Below are 16,888 nucleotides of genomic sequence, written 5' to 3'. Positions count from 1 at the left end.
CAGAGAATGGCGACAAATGTGTGAAGGCAGCCAAATTTGAGGAGGATACTCCACAAGCCTTCAAGGATGACAGAGTCGGAGGTTTATAGGAGATGAAGAAAGGCCACGTACTGCGGTTGGTGCTCTTCCTTGTATTGTTATTGAACTTGCCACGCAGTGAGGATCATGTCTGTGGTGCCTCTCGATGGGCAAAAACTGTACTGGAAGAATTCCTCAAGTAGTGAGAGGAGACAATTGAGAAAGTTCCTTGCAATGATCTTCCTTGTGGCAGACAAGAGGGACACTCCTCTGTAGTTACCCAGTTGGACTTGATTCTCTTCTTGAATATAATGATGATCACATCGTCTCTGAGATCTCCCAGCATGCATTCCTCCACACAGATGAGGGATAAAGGTGTGCAGCAAAGCCACAGGACTGTATTTCCAGCACGTTTCAGAATTTCTTTGCGTGTTCCATCTGCTCCAGAGGCCTTGTTATTTTTCAGCTGTCAAATGACTATTTAAACTTAGCTTCAGACCAGTGTAGCTCCGAGTTTGAGCTGGACGGGATACTGAGGAATGGAGTCAAAGACAGGGTCTCACTTGAGGAGTTCTTCATATTATTCTCTCCAGTGAGCAGGATGATTCCTGTTCCTTGATGAGTTTCCCTCTTGGAGGGCTTGGTTCACAGTAGGGTAGGCCCTTGAGCGCTTATATCATAGATCATCTTGACATCACTGAAGAAACTATACACGTCACTTGAGCTGGTGAATTGTTGGATCTTCGGTGCTCTTTCTATCCACCATTCTGCTCTTTAAATTAATTTAATTACACACGGATGGGTCACTTCTTCCAGAGCTGCTCACATCATTGCTAATGAGTGTCATGCCATGCTAAGTTATCTCTCTTCCAGTTGTGTATTGGGTTTGATCCATTCGACGGACAGACGGACTAATCCTGCCCCTGGGTCATCCAACCTGCAAGGATCCAACCTGCTTCAGAAACACCACATGGTCATCTTCTCGGCCTTTTGGCTAAGATCAAGTGTAGTAGCCTTTTGCCTCAGATCTGATATGCCTCTCTTGTGCAGACCATGAATTGGATTCAATTTGAATTTGAATTGATTTTTGCAACAGGTAAGGAGCTGGATTAGGGGTTTGCCCCTGACCACACTCTGAGCTCTGGCTTTGTAACTCAAAAATAAAAAAACCCCCCAAAAAAACCACATGGTCATTGAGGGCGGTAGATTGAAGAACCCCAGCAGGAACTCAGTGGCAGGGTCGGCAGTGCAGAAACTGGAGGATCAGCTTCTCTGCCAAGAACCACATGGAGGCTCAATAACATCTTTTGTCCTGTCGTCCACCATTGCACAACTCAACTCATAACTTCGTTCCCATGGCCTTTCTGTGAGAGAATTACGGACGGGACAAACCAGGTCACCAATATTTTTTAACATTGTTTTTCGGAGGACGTGGGCTTCGCTGGCTGAGGCATTTACTTGCCATCCTTAATTGCCCTTGAGGGGGCAGTTAAGAGTCAACCACAAGTGGGCACAATTGAAATGTGGAGCTCATTCAAGGAACAGCTACTGCCTGCCCTTGATAGGTATGTACCTGTCAGGCAGGGAGGAAGTGGTTGAGCGAGGGAACCATGGTTTACGAAAAGTGGTTGAATCAATTGTCAAGAGGAGGAAGGAGGCTTATGTAAAGATGAGATGTGAAGGTTCAGTTAGGGCGCTTGAGAGTTACAAGTTATCTAGGAAGGATCTAAAGAGAGAGCTAAGAAGAGCCAGGAGGGGACATGAGAAGTCTTTGGCAGGTAGGATCAAGAATAACCCTAAAGCTTTCTGTAGGTATGTCAGGAATAAAAGAATGACTAGGGTAAGAGTAGGGCCAGTCAAGGAAAGTCGTGGGAAGTTGTGCGTGGAGTCCGAGGAGATAGGAGAGGTGTTAAATGAATATTTTTCATCAGTATTCACACAGGAAAAAGACAATGTTGTTGAGGAGAATACTAAGATATAGACAACTAGACTAGAAGGGCTTGAGATTCATAAAGAGGTGTTAGCAATTCTGGAAAGTGTGAAAATAGATAAGTCCCCTGGGCCGGATGGGATTTATCCTAGGTTTCTCTAGGAAGCTAGGGAGGAAATTGCTGAGCCTTTGATCTTTATGTCATCATTGTCTACAGGAATAGTGCCAGAAGACTGGAGGATAGCAAATGTTGTCCCCTTGTTCAAGAAGGGGAGTAGAGACAACCCCGGTAACTATAGACCAGTGAGCCTTACTTCTATTGCGGGCAAAGTCTTGGAAAGGTTTATAAGAGATAGGATTTATAATTATCTTGAAAGGAATAATTTGATTAAGGATAGTCAACACGGTTTTGTGAAGGGTAGGTCGTGTCTCACAAACCTTATTGAGTTCTTTGAGAAGGTGACCAAACAGGTGGACGAGGGTAAAGCAGTTGATGTGCATATGGATTTCAGTAAAGCGTTTGATAAGGTTCCCCACGGTAGGCTATTGCAGAAAATACGGAGGCATGGGATTCAGGTGATTTAGCAGTTTGAATCAGAAATTGGCCAGCTGGAAGAAGACAAAGGGTGGTGGTTGATGGGAAATGTTCAGCCTGGAGTTCAGGAACTGGAACCACAAGGAACTGTTTTGGGGCCACTGCTGTTTGTCATTTTTATAAATGACCTGGAGGAGGGCGTAGAAGGATGGGTAAGTAAATTTGCAGATGACACTAAAGTCGGTGGAGTTGTGGACAGTGCAGAAAGATGTTGCAGGTTACAGAGGGACATAGATAAGCTGCAGAGCTGGGCTGAGAGATGGTAAATGGAGTTTCATGTAGAAAAGTGTAAGGTGATTCATTTTGGAAGGAGTCACATGGGCTAATGGTAAGATTCTTGGTAGTGTGGATGAGCAGAGAGATCTTGGTGTCCATGTACATAGATCCCTGAAAGTTGCCACCCAGGTTGATAGGGTTGTTAAGAAGGCATATGGTGTGTTAGCTTTATTGGTAATGGGATTGAGTTTCGCAGCTGTACAAAACTCTGGTGCGGCCGCATTTGGAGTATTGCGTGCAGTTCTGGTCGCTGCATTATAGGAAGGATGTGGAAGCATTGGAAAGGGTGCAGAGGAGATTTACCAGGATGTTGCCTGGTATGGAGGGAAGATCGTATGAGGAAAGGCTGAGGGACTTAAGGCTGTTTTCGTTAGAGAGAAGGTTATGTGGTGACTTAATTGAGGCATACAAGATGGTCAGAGGATTAGATAGTGTGGACAGTGAGAGCCTTTTTCCTCGGATGGTGATGGCTAGCACGAGGGAACATGAAAAATGAAAATCGCCTATTGTCACGAGTAGGCTTCAATGAAGTTACTGTGAAAAGCCCCTAGTCACCACATTCCGGCGCCTGTCCGGGGAAGCTGGTACGGGAATCGAGCCGTGCTGCTGGCCTGCTTTAAAAGCCAGCGATTTAGCCTCGTGAGCTAAACCAGCCCCTGAGCTTTAGCCCCATAGCTTTAAATTGAGGGGAGATAGATATAGGACAGATGTCAGAGGTAGGTCTTTACTCAGAGAGTAGTAAGGGCGTGGAATAACCTACCTGCAACAGTATTGGACTCGCCAACACTAAGGGCATTTAAATGGTCATTGGATAAACATATGGACGATAAGGGAATAGTGTAGATGGGCTTTAGAGGGGTTTCACAGGTCGGCGAAACATCGAGGGCCGAAGGGCCTGTACTGCGCTGTAATGTTCTAAACACATTGCTGTTGGTCTGGAATCACATATAGGCCAGACCAGGTAAGGATGGCAGATTTGCTTCCCTAAAGTGAACCAGATGGGTTTTTACAACAATCGACAATGGTTTCATGGTCAGACTCTTAATTCCAGATTTTTATTGAATTCAAATTTCACCATCTGCAGTGACGGTATTCAAACTCAGGTCCCCAGAGCATGACCCTGGGTTTCTGGTTTTCAGTCCAGTGACAGTACCACTACTTATTTCGACTCCTCTATCCGACGACAGGGTTACTGAGACTCCATGTTGACTTCGCCAGCCTCGATCACCCGTATGATCAGAGATGCACAGCACGCTAGGAATGCAACCAACACTCGCTTCAGCCACGTTGGTGAACCAGCCCTGCAATCTGCTCCAATACGGGGCCATGGCTCCTGTCATGTGAGAGTACCTTTAAGAAATGGGTGTTTTTTTATAGAATAACTGTGGTGGGTGTACCTTTAAGAAATGGATGTTTATTACTGCAGTGATGTCAGAGAGTGGGTGGAGCTGGGCTGTCTGTCAGCTTTACTTTCGTTTTTGAGCAGGCTGCTATAGAGTGAGTTTTTAGTTTCATTTTCAGAGAGAAGAGCTGCAGTGAAAGATGTGCATGGACCTCTCTACAAGCTAAAGAGTGTTCATTTGGGTGATTTCAAAGGGATAACTGCTCTCATTAGAGAATTTAAACCTGATCTCTGTGTTAAAAGGGCCTTTTGTCTTCTGGATGTTGGTTGGGAATTTATTAAGGATTACTTAGTGTTGTATTCTTTGGGGGTTGTATTTCAATTGATGGTTGCTAAGATGTTCACTGTATGTTTTAAAAAGGTTAACTTGAGTTCATAGAATAAACTTTGTTTTGCTTTAAAAAAATACTTTTTGATTTCTGCTGTACCACTCCTGTAGAGTGGGCCGTGTGCTCCCCATATCCACAATCTATTTAAAGTTGTGGGTCAGGTGAACTCCATGATACACTTTGGGGTTCTCTAAACCCTGGCCCATAACACTCCACCAGTCACGAGGGTGAGTACTCCCTCACCTGGGAAAGGAAACTAATGAATATGGCTTAATTAGGGCAGACAACAATCATAATTTATTCAGGAATCCCAGGGAGTTTTGGAAACTATATCGTGCATAAGAAAAGTTAGGTAAAATTCCACACTCAGGATAAAGACACCACCCAGCTAACATGCTGATGTCGCAACATAAGAAGTCTTACATCACCAGGTTAAAGTCCAACAGGTTTGTTTCAAATCACTAGCTTTCGGAGCGCAGCTCCTTCATCAGATGAATGAAGAGGTGGGTTCCAGAAACATATATATAGACAAAGCCAATGATGAAAGATGATACTTTGAATGTGAGTCTTTGCAGATGTGGCAAAAGACACAGACACTGCGAGCTGAATGCTTACGTAGCTTGAATGCCTGGTGACCTCTGTAATACCAGAACAGCCTGAATTAGCAGGCACAGCCTGCAGTGCAAGGCCGGGCCTGGTAGCAACCACCGGAGAATTCGGCAGCGGCAGGATTCAAGCCGCCCCTCGGCGATTCTCTGACCCGGCGGGAGATCGGAGAATCCCGTTTCTGCTCGCCGGAACTGCCCATTGTCGCGAGAGATTGGGACCCTATTTAAAAATGGCGCTCTGATGTCTAAAGCCCCAGAAACATTCTCCAATCTCCCTCACAGCCTGAACGTAATATGTGAAAGTCCTCGGTACCCCCGCAAACCCTCAACGCCCATGCCAGGCAACCCCGGCCCAATCAAGCACGCGTATATGAAATGGCAGCTTCGTCCTTTGGCAGTGCCCATGCCAGGCGGCACCTTGGCAGTGCCAGGATTCCAGGCTGCCACTATCAGGGTGCCCAGGTGGTACCAGCAGTGCCAGGTGTCACCCTGCCCAAAGGGCCTGCAGCTGGGGCCTCTGATCCCTTGGGTGACCCCCACCAGTGCCGTTACGTCTGGTCCCCCGTTTTTGAGGACCACAGCTGATCAGCGTTCTTCCAAGGTATCTGAGGCGAATCCTAAAGTCTCAGCTACCTCGGGAATGGGCACATTAGAGTGAGATTTCTGCCTTGCTCTAATCTGCAGATTTGCTATAAAGTGATCCCGCCTATTTTGGGTGGGATTCACATCACATCTTGCGAGACTGCGTTGAATCTCGCGAGGCTTTGCGAGCCGGGTAGAACCTGGGAGCGGGGTCTCCCAGCTTTCAGTGGCCATGCTGCGCCGTGGCAAGCTGCTTGTCAGACACAGTGTGGCCGTTGGACTGTGCCCTTAGTCTGGGTTTCTCGATTACTAGCAACAATACCACTAAGCCACCTCCTCCCACAGTACGTCCTTCACAGTCACTTGGTCTTAATATCAAAACTCTTTCACATTCCTTTCCTTCAGGATCTAGCATCATTGGGGGTTCGCTGTGTTTTATATATCCAGGTACAGGCATTCTTGCATACAGTCAATGCCTTTCTGGAACTTGACCTCTTTTAGTGCAGTTATTCCAATGTGGACTGTGTTTGTCGGCCCAAAGGTTATGTCTAGCCTGTGTAAGGCCAGGAATAGATCAGCCAGGAGGGAAGCATGATGACACAGTGGTTAGCAATGCTGCCTCACCGTGCCGAGGTCCCAGGTTCGATCCCGGCCCTGGGTCACAGTCCGTATGGAGTTTGCACATTCTCCCCGTGTTTGCGTCGGTTTGTCCCCCACAACCCAAAGATGTGCAGGGTAGGTGGATTAGCCGTGCTAAATTGCCCCTTAATTGGAAAAAATGAATTGGACATTCTAAATTTATAAAGAAAAAAGGAAGAGATCAGCCATGATCTGATTGAATGGCGGAGCAGGCTCGAAGGGCTGAATTGCCAACGGCTTCTCCAAATTCCTTCCTTCCAAACTCACAACACCGACGTGACTAGAGGGAGGCCACTGGTGGTGTAGCTGCGGAAACCCTCCCCCCCCCTGCCATCCTACACCACCAACAAGGGCAAGATGCATTGTCAATTCTGAGGACGTCCATGCTGATCCCACATTGGACTCTTCAGTCCGGAGAGGATCCACAGAAGATGTCCAGCTGGGACACGCAGGAGTCACGGGTCTTCCACCAACACTGTCATTAGACATAGTTATACATTCAAGGACTTTAAAAAATGATCACTGACAGTCTTTATATCTGACAGTCCCAGTTACATCAGCAACACTTTGTAGCCTGAATTTGGACCCTTTTCTTTTCTCAATCGCCTGCACGCCATTTTGAACGACTCCTCCATTTTGGGCGATAAAGTCCAGCTGACGTTGCCGTGATGGGCTCTCGGATTTTCCGCAGCTGACCGTCCATTGTGCCACCCGGTTCTGAACATTAAGGCCTCAATAATTCAAAAATGCTCAGCAGGATTGTGCGCCGCTGAAATAAATGATTACAAAGCTAAAAACGGAGTTAGCGTGCCAGCAGATGGTCGGTATTAGCGGAGAGAACTGATGAGTTAATGTTTTGGATCATTAAGCCTGAATTGCGAGCTTACCTCCGTCCCCTCTCACACTGATTCCACATTATTTGCATTTATTTCAGATTTCCAGCATCTGCAGCTCTTTAGACTTTTATTTACAATAAAATTGTGTTTGCACAGTCATGGAAGCACATTTCGTGCAATTTGTGAAGGTTCATTTAAACACACATGCAGCAGAAGGAGCTGTGGGCTTTTGTCATGCAGCCTTATTGTTGCTCTGGTTTAAAGTCACAAAACAGATGAACAATTGCTTTTCATTGCTAACACACTGCCGCACCAAGCTTACAACTGGGGTACTGGATCCTATGAGATCTGGAAAGCCGAATTTCTGCTCTCAAAGCTGTGGCCTACCTGAAATGCTGGGATCTGAAGCCTGTCAATGAGGTGAGGAGAAATTTCTTCACCCAGAGAGTGGTGAGCCTGTGGAATTCACTACCACAGAAAGAATTGAGGCCAAAACAAATATTTTTAGGAAGGGGTTAGATATAGCTCTCCGGGAGAAAGAAATCAAAGGATATGGGGTGAAAGTGGGGACAGGTTATTGAGTTGGATGATCAGCCTTGATCATAATGAAGGGCTGAATGGCCTCCTTCTGCTCCTATTTTCTATGTTTCAATGTTTCTAAAACCTCTTCCTTCAATCTAATACTATCCTTTCTTTAAAATAAATTTAGAATAGCCAAATATTTTTTTTCCAATTAAGGGGCAATTTAACGTGGCCAATCCACCTACCCTACACATCTTTGGGTTGTGGGGGTGAGACCCACGCAGACATGGGGAGAATTTGCAAACTCCACACGGACAGTGTTCCGGAGCCGGGATCGAACCCGGGTCCTCAGCACCGTAGGCAGCAGTGCTAACCACTGCGCCACTGTGCTGCCCACCAATCTAATTCTATCCTTAACTTCCCTCGTCAGCCACGAGTGAATCTTTCTTGCTGAGGTTTTCTTCTTTTATTTTATAAATTTAGAGTACCCAATATTTTTCTTTTCCAATTAAGGGTCAATTTAGCGTGGCCAATCCACCTAACCTGCACATCTTTGGGGGCGAAACCCACGCAGACACGGGGAGAATGTGTAAACTCCACATGGACAGTGACCCAGGGCCGGAATTTGAACCCGGGTCCTCACCGCCGTAGTCCCAGTGCTAACAACTGTGCCACATGCCGCCCACCCAATTATATTTTTTCCAATTAAGGTGCAGTTTAACGTGGCCAATCCACCTAACCTGCACATCTTTGGGTTGTGGGGGTGAGACCTACGCAGACACGGGGAGAATGTGCAAACTCCACGCAGACAGTCGGGGCCAGGATCGAACCCGGGTCCTCAGTGCCGTAGGCAGCAGTGCTAACCACTGCGCCGCCGTGTCACCCGGTTTCTCTTAGTGTTTTGAATTGCTTCTTCAAATGTTTCCCCCTGTGTATTTACCTGTTCACCTTTCAGTCTTTTTACCCAACAAACCTTAGCCAGCACTCCTCGCCTACCGATTTAATGGACTTTGTTTGATTCCTGTCTGGGACTGAAGTATGTCGTGTTCAGAGTTAATATGGAATTCAGGTGCACTATGATCATTCCCACCCTCCCCCCTCTCCCCGCCCCGCACCACCCCAAGAAGAACTTTTACTATGAGAGCAGAAACCCATTGTGAGGTGTGGAGTTCGTGGCGGACTAATTACGTTGGACAAATAACATTGAAGAACCATCAGTCGAGGCGCCCTGAACACTATAGACTTTCAAGGGTGTATGCAAAGCAGGGGTCTTGGCATTCCTACATCGGCAGGTCAGGACCAGAAAAAACTGGGTGCGAAATTGTTCACTGACAACACAGTAGAGGAGGAAGTTGATGGCCGAATTTAACCACTGCAGCATGATACCAATATCTGCAAACAGGTTGATGAGCTGGCTGTAGTCATCTCTGTTATGCTTTGGCGTGTTGTACACTGTCCTCAGGATGCAGTAGGTGACAAAACGAGGGAGGGACAGGACGACAAAGGCGAAGGAGACGGTGAAGAGGATCAGGATGGACTTCTTCACCAGTTTCCGAGTGGTGACCCCGTTTATCGACTTCAGCTGCTCCCGGGTGAACATCCTGCTGGCCGTGTAGAGTTGCTGGCCAATCAGGCAGTTGAAGATGATGAGGAGGATGTAGGGTATGCCACCCGAGATGAACGTATGGAACCAAACCACAGCGGTGGAGTAGAAGCTATCGTTGTAACCACAGATGGGCACCACACGGGTCTCATTGTCCTGGGTGAAATTCCGCAGCTCCGAACTGTTGATCCAGTAGGCGGGAACAGCAATCAGATGCGTGATCACGACGACACTGAAGATGATTCTGATGGCCACCTTAGTCTGGGAGCAGTGCTGCCGGGCTTGGGTGCTCCTCAGCACCAAGTAACGCTCCAAGGTAAAAACAATGACAATCCAAATGGAGCTGAATACAGAGCCATACTCCAGGACTGTGACTAGCCCACACCACGGGGAGCTGTTCCAGAAACGGTAAGGGTTCAGCCAACCCAAGCTTAGGTCTATCAGTCCGCCCCAGAACAAGCACATGGAGTCTGCGATAGCCAGGGAAATCAGATAGAATCTTGCCACCTTGGACATGCCACATTTTCTATAGTGGATGGTGTATACTGTCAACAGATTCGCTGCAGAGAGATAGAGAGAAACAAGCAATTAGACATTTCATTTGTAACATGACATGAGCACGAGTTCTAATAATGGGACAACTGTAAAAAAGGGCAGGAAATGTCCATTCAACCTTTCTTGTGCACCAATTGGGTGTTAACTGTATTCAGGTAGTGAGTGATAAATCACCTGTGCTTATATCGAGGAGCAGGCTGGAAGCAGAGTTTATTGATGGAGTTGCACAATATGCAATGTGCGTTTCTGTAAAAGCACGTTCGTGAGTAAGGAAGAGGTTGCAGTGTTTTGTCCTTCATCACAGCTATCAGGGGTGCAATGGAATACTCTCCACTTGCCTGGATGAGTGCAGCTCCAACACTCAAGAAGCTCGACACCATCCAGGTCAAATCAGCCCACTTGATTACTCCCCCCTTCCACAAATATTCAAACCCTCCACCACCAACGAATAGTGGCAGCCGTGTGTACCATCTACAAGAGGCACTGCAGTAACTCACCATGTTTCCTTAGACAGCACCTTCCAAACCCACGACCACTACCATCGAGAAGGACAAGAGCAGCAGATACCTGGGAACCCCACCGTTTGGATGTTCCCCTCCAAGTCAGTCACCACCCTTGGAAATATATCGCCGTTCCTTCTCTCCCTAACAGCACAGTGGGTGTACCTACACCTGAAGGACTGCAGCGGTTCAAGAAGGCGGCTCACCACCACCTTCTGAAGGGCAACTAGGGATGGGCAATAATTGCTGGCCTAACCAGCGACGCACACATCCCGTAAGTGAATTAAAAGAAAATATCCACGCTTTGACAGGATAGCTGAGGATGTCACCTAAAGGTGGAGGTTGGAAACTAGGATTTTGTTTCTCTCTTTTGGGCATAAAAGCTGGAGTCCTAAGCGGCAGTGGGAAGTTTAAATTGGGGGGGGGCGATTACCCTCCGATGTTCGAGGTTTTGGAACCACACAAGTGGGAGAATGAGGTTGATGTGGAAAGGGGTCACTCTCCTACCAAAGAGACAGCAAGGTACAGTCTTAGAACAAAGAACAAAGAAAATGACAGCACAGGAACAGACCCTTCGGCCCTCCCAGCCTGCGCTGATCCAGATCCTTTATCTAAACCTTTTGCCTATTTTCCAAGGATCTACTTCCCTCTGTTCCCCGACCGTTCACATATCTGTCTTGGTTATGTTGCTTCCTGAATGAAGTTAAATCAGAAGTTAGAGGTTTGCTGAGGTGGATGCCACTTAGTTGGAGAGTGATGGAAGTTTGGACCCTCCAACAGCAGTACTGGAAGGAATGTGTGTGAGAAGGTGACTTGTCAAAAAGCCTGAGGCCTGGTCATGAATTTGATAACTTTTGAAAAAGGGATGGTAATTCCTGGAAGAGAATAACAAATTGTGTAAAAAGGTTGACAACGTTCAATTTGGGGATCCCTCGATTGGTTCTAGCATTTTAAGTTACTGGAATTTGCCAAGGTCTCGCGTATGGACAGGCAACTGGTCCTGACTGGCATTTGGTTCTCGGAGAGCACCTTTTTGGATCAGAAATCAGCTGCCTGAAAACATTTCTGAGGAAACAATTATTCTCTTGAGCCTTCCTGGAACAACTGGGGCGTTCCACTGTGGCAAAAGGGATAGAGGACTCTCTGCTTTCCAGGGTTTGAAATATTCCAGATGCTGGATTTAATGTAACAAAGGGATTAAAGACAGACAGAATGGCGAAGAAAACACACAAGGCACATGCAGTTGTATAAGTGGACGAAATTGGAACAGTATCAATTCAGATCTGAGTTCCAGGAACGCCTGAGGAAAGGTTAATAGATGCGACTCCAAGGATCACCGTGCAGCAAATTACCCAGAGTGAAGAGGCAGTGTTTTTGAAATTTCGCATGAAGAAAATAGTTGCGTAGGATTGGAATTCCCTCCATCTGGGACATTTCTGGAATATAAATTCCAAATCCACAGACGTGTCGACTTGGAACTATAAAAATACCAAAAGCCAAGCCGCAGCCAATAGCACAGGCCTGGGCAGCAAGGGGTTAATTCCGACACTTTAGCCAAAACAGTGGCACATCCGAAGGGTTTGGACATTGACTGATTTCTGCCAGGGGACCAGGGAAATGGCATTAACCGCCATCGACTAAAGCAATGAAGAACCTGATTGCCCAATATATTGGCGCTAAGGGCGGCAGAGACCTGGTGGTATTTTCACTGGCAGAGATCCAGGTTAATCCTCTGGGGACCCCGGGTTCGAATCCCGCACTGGCAAATGGTGAAATTGGAATCCAGTAAAATCTGGAATTGAGAAGATGACCATGAAACCATTGCCGACTGTTGTTAAAACCCATCTGGTTCACAGGTCCCGCTTCAGGGAAGAAAATCGGTCATCCTTACCTGGTCTGGCCTACATGTAACCGTGGCTCCAGATCCTCAGCCACATGGTTAACTCTGAAATAACCCAGCAATGGGAATAGGCGATAAATACTGCTCCCATGAATGAATTAAAAAACATTAACCTGGAGCCTGGTGCTATTATTGTATTACCTCAAGCAGCAAGAGAACTGTTCATAGATTTTCCCCTGGAAAATCCCGCATTGTTTCAACCAGCACAAGATGATGACATTTGTCTGGACTATGTGTGGAATGTGCTAACTACATTGCAACAACAAGAAATACATTTGAGATGTCTGAATTATTATAAAAAGGAGAGGACATCAGGGCCGGCCAGGGAAGGTTGTGTAATGATTTCATAGAATTTACAGTGCACAAGGAGGCCATTCGGCCCATCGAGTCTGCACCGGCTCTTGGAAAGGGCACCCTACCCAAGCCCACACCTCCACCCTATCTCCATAACCCCACCTAACATTAAGGGCAATTTTGGACACTAGGGGCAATTTAGCATGGCCAATTCACCTAACCTGCACATCTTTGGACTGTGGGAGGAAACCGGAGCACACACGGGGAGAACGTGCAGATTCAGCACGGACAGTGACCCAAGCCGGGAATCGAACCTAGGACCCCGGAGCTGTGAAGCAACTGTGCTAACCACTATGCTACCGTGCTGCCCGTGAATGAGGACAGGTTGTTTTAATTTTGGGGGTTTTCCTGTCTTATTTTGCTCATCATAGAAGTATCTGTTTTAGGGACATAACTGGGTTTAATAAAGCAGCAAAATCTTGGTTGAACCAAATGCCGTGTCTGTGCAATTTTGTTCTTCACAAATCCTAAAGTTCAAGAACTGTTCAAAAAGGTGACAACCGAAACCTTTACAGCTGTGATAAAATGGGTGATGATGATGCAGGGCGGCATGGTGACACAGTGGTTAGCACTGCTGCCACACAGTGTCAGGGGCCCGGGTTCAATTCCGACTGTGTGGAGTTTTCACATTCTCCTCGTGTGTGCGTGGGTTTCCTCCCACTGTCCAAAGATGTGCAGGTGAGGTGGATTGGCCATGATAAATTGCCCCTCAGTATTCAAAGGTTTCGGGGATAGGGCAGGGGTCTGGGTCCAGGTAGGGTGCCCTTTCAGAGGGTCAGTGCAGACTTAATGGGTCGAATGGCCTCCTTCTATGATTTTATGATGAGGATTAACAGGTCGTAGTGGTTGTAGGGAGCTTTAATGCTGTGATGAATACAAGTAACAGACTTGTTTACTTGTGCAGTCAGGTGCTAGTGCATGCGTTTCAAAGGTATGTCAGATAGATTGGCTTAAGTGATACCTTGATTCGCCAAGTCCTTTAAAAAAATGTTTTTAATGGATGTGGGCGTCACTGCTTAAGCCAGCATTTATTGCCCATCCCTAGTTGCTCTTCAGAAGGTGGTGAGTTGCCTTCTTGATCCACTGCAGTCCTTGAGGTGTAGGTACATCCACATTGCTGTTCGGGAGGGAGCTCTAGGATGTTTCCCCAGTGACAGTGAGTGAATGGCGATATATTTCCAAGGCATGGTGTTGAGTGATCTGTTGGGGAACCTTCAGATGGGGGGGGGTTCCCAGGCTTGTTCTTCTAGATGGTAGCGGTCATGGGTTTGGAAGGTGCTGTCTAAGGAACATAGAACAAACAGTGCAGAAGGAGGCCATTTGGCGCATCTAGACTGCACCAACCCACTTAAGCCCTCACTTCCACCCTATCCCCGTAACCCAATAACCCCTCCTAACCTTTTTGGTCACTAAGGGCAATTTATCATGGCCAATCCAGCTAACCTGCACGTCTTTGGACTGTGGGAGGAAACTGGAGCACCCGGAGGAAACCCACGCAGACACGGGGAGAATATGCAGACTCTGCACAGACAGTGACCCAGCGGGGAATCGAACCTGGGACCCTGGCGCTGTGAAGCCACAGCGCTAATCACTTGTGTTACCGTGCTGCCTACTACCTTAATGAGTAGTGATAACTGACGCAAAGTCAAGGGATATAAATGCACTAGTTGCTTTAGGTGAGGGGGTGACTACATGTGAGGCCACTTGAGGGGTAGTCCCGTGTAAACTAGTTGGAAAAGGCCATTTTATAAATACTGGTCTAAGTTCTACTCAGGTATTTATGCTGTTGAGTAAATGTGGAAGGCAATTTGGAATGAGTTAATTGTGACACTATTGAACCCCCTTAAAGTCTGGCATTTCTCACCAGTGTTGGGCATAAATAAGTGGCATCAGGTGATAGGGTAAGAACGGAGAGTACTAAATAAATTGCCCTAAAGTTACGCAGGCAATTTTCTCACCCTACCTGTCAATGGTCAAAGACGCTGCTTAGGGATGCTGGGAAAGTTGATGAGTGTACAAGGCTAATGGAAGACAGTATTGACAGTGGTGAAATCTGTAAGAAGTATGGAAAGATGATTCATGTCCTGTTTGACATGTGACTTTAATAAGGTGCTTTCCATAGATCCATAAATATGGGATAAAAGGTTTTGTTGCTGCGCCTATAAAATATATTTTGTTGCTGGGCCTATAAAATATATTCCTCTACTAATATGTAGTCAGGACGAGGAAGTTACTGCATATAAACTTACAGAAAATGGATAGGGGGGGATGAGGCGAAACAAAGGTATTCATGGCCAGAATGGTCATTTTTGGTGAGGTCAGTCTTGCTGAAAATCGGTGATATTCAACTAAAATCAGACCCTGCAAAGTATCCTCTTGATGCAGGTTAATGATTTCTTATAGTACTGTGAACTTTGAGAAATTGCTCATTAATAAGATTCGTGGGGAATTTCAAACTCCTAAGTTAGGCTTGAGAGACTTTGAAGTATATTGGTTTAAATGTGAAGCATAGTGAGTCTGGTCTAACTCAAAATGGGATTGTAAATTTAGGGAATGTTACTCCCATCCCAGGGGCGGAATTCTCCGCTCCCGCGATAAATATGGAAGTCCGTCGTGAACTCGGCCGAGTTTCACGACGGCCTCGGAGGCCGCTCCTCTCACCTTATTCACCCCCACCCGGGGGGCTAGGAGCGGTGCTCCGTAACTCTCGGCCGCCAGGCCTTGACGCTTGCATCAAGGCGGCGCGCTAAGAATGACGCGACGGCGGCGCCTAAGTGACGTCAACCGTGCATGCGCAGGTTGGCCGGCTCCAACCCGCGCATGCGCAGCTGACATCACGCCGGCTGACGGCTCAAACCCGCGCATGCGCGGTTGCCGTCTTCCCCTCCGCTGCCCCGCAAGACGTGGTGGCTTGATCTTGCGGGGCGGCGGAGGGGAAAGAGTGCGTCGCTTTGAGACGCCGGACCGACGATCGGTGGGCACCGATCGCGGGCCAGTCCCCTCCCGAGCACGGCTGTGGTGCTCACTCCCCTCTCCGCCCCCCACAAGCTTCAAACGGCACTTTGGCGCCCATGTTCACGACGGCAGCGACCAGGTGTGGTTGCCGCCGTCGTGAATCGGTTGGGAACGGCAGATCGCGCGGCCCATCCGGGCCGGAGAATCGCCGGTCGCCGTGAAAAACAGCGAGCGGCGATTCTTCCGAGCGGGGGGGTGGGAGAATCGCGGGGGGCGCCAGGGGGGCGTATCGTTAGTCGCCCGGCCCTCCCGCGATTCTCCCAACCGGCGTGAGGAGCGGAGAATCACGCCCCAGTTACTTGGTCAGCACAGAAAGAAGAGACAGAGCAACTGATTGGTCAGTTATTCGTTTTCACGGGATGTGTACTTCGCTGGCTAGGCCAGCATTTGTTGCCCATCCCTAATTGCCCTTGAGAAGGCGATGGTGAGCTGGTTGTGCGATACGATTAGACCAGATATTAACTCTAGTGTGTGGCCGTCGTTACGACACACTGGCCGAATACACGGGCAATTCCAGCCCGAAATCGCACCAAAATTGAATTAACCAATAACTCTTTGAAAAATACCCGAAGTCTTTGGCCCTTGGCTGCCCAATCATTACCGTCACCACACAATCAGCGGAATTCTCCGTCGGCAGGATCCTCCGGTCTGCCGGCAGTGCACTCACGCCCACAGGTTTCCCGATGGCATGGGGTGGCCACAATGGGAAACCCCATTGGCCGGGTGCGGGAACGCAGAGTCCCTTTGCCAGTGGGGGCGTGCCAGAAAATGTGGCATGCGGACAGGAGAATCCCGCCCAATTACTTTTGATTTATAAAAAGAACTAGAATGAAATATGCAGCAAATACAACTGGGTACCTATTATCTAATTCCTAACCCCACACTTTAACGTGCCCCCACCCTCTACACACACAGAACAGACAAACACAGTGGGGAGGAGAGGGGTGAAAATAATAAGTAAAAGGAAAACGAGTCTATGTTTCAGATGGTTGTCTTTAAGCAGGCCTTCCTTCAAAGTAAGCTTTCAGATCCAGGTCTGTTTGCAACCTAGGTTCATTCATTCAAGTTCTCTGCAAGTTCAGAAATACATCAACTCAGTCTTTCTAGAGACACAGAAGAGAGGGAGTGTGTCCTTGTCCCTGCGCATCCAGGTCGCAACTCAGCTTTCCTTAGGTCTCTGCAAATCATCCCACTCAGACAGGATCCAATCACCACCTGTTGCCA

General features: G+C 47.6%; 1 protein-coding gene and 1 pseudogene across 2 annotated transcripts in view; one reads left to right on the top strand and one right to left on the bottom strand.

Annotated features, from left to right (window-relative positions):
• The first annotated feature begins 992 nt into the window (after positions 1 to 992).
• On the top strand, positions 993 to 1,193 carry LOC119968113 (annotated as a pseudogene).
• Positions 1,194 to 8,873: 7,680 nt separating this feature from the next.
• Positions 8,874 to 16,888, bottom strand: part of LOC119966796 (probable G-protein coupled receptor 139) — a 101,422-nt gene continuing 93,407 nt past the window's right edge. For both annotated transcript variants that reach the window (XM_038798774.1, XM_038798775.1), the window contains one exon: positions 8,874 to 9,900. In XM_038798774.1, coding sequence (XP_038654702.1) covers positions 8,918 to 9,900 — 983 coding nt within the window. In that variant the 3' untranslated portion in view covers positions 8,874 to 8,917. The remainder of the gene's footprint in view (positions 9,901 to 16,888) is intronic.

The sequence above is a fragment of the Scyliorhinus canicula genome, chromosome 6 (assembly GCF_902713615.1).
Source record: "Scyliorhinus canicula chromosome 6, sScyCan1.1, whole genome shotgun sequence".
NCBI classification, from domain to species: Eukaryota; Metazoa; Chordata; class Chondrichthyes; order Carcharhiniformes; family Scyliorhinidae; genus Scyliorhinus; species Scyliorhinus canicula.
Note: the sequence above shows the minus strand (reverse complement) of the source record. Positions and strands in the feature narration are given on the sequence as shown.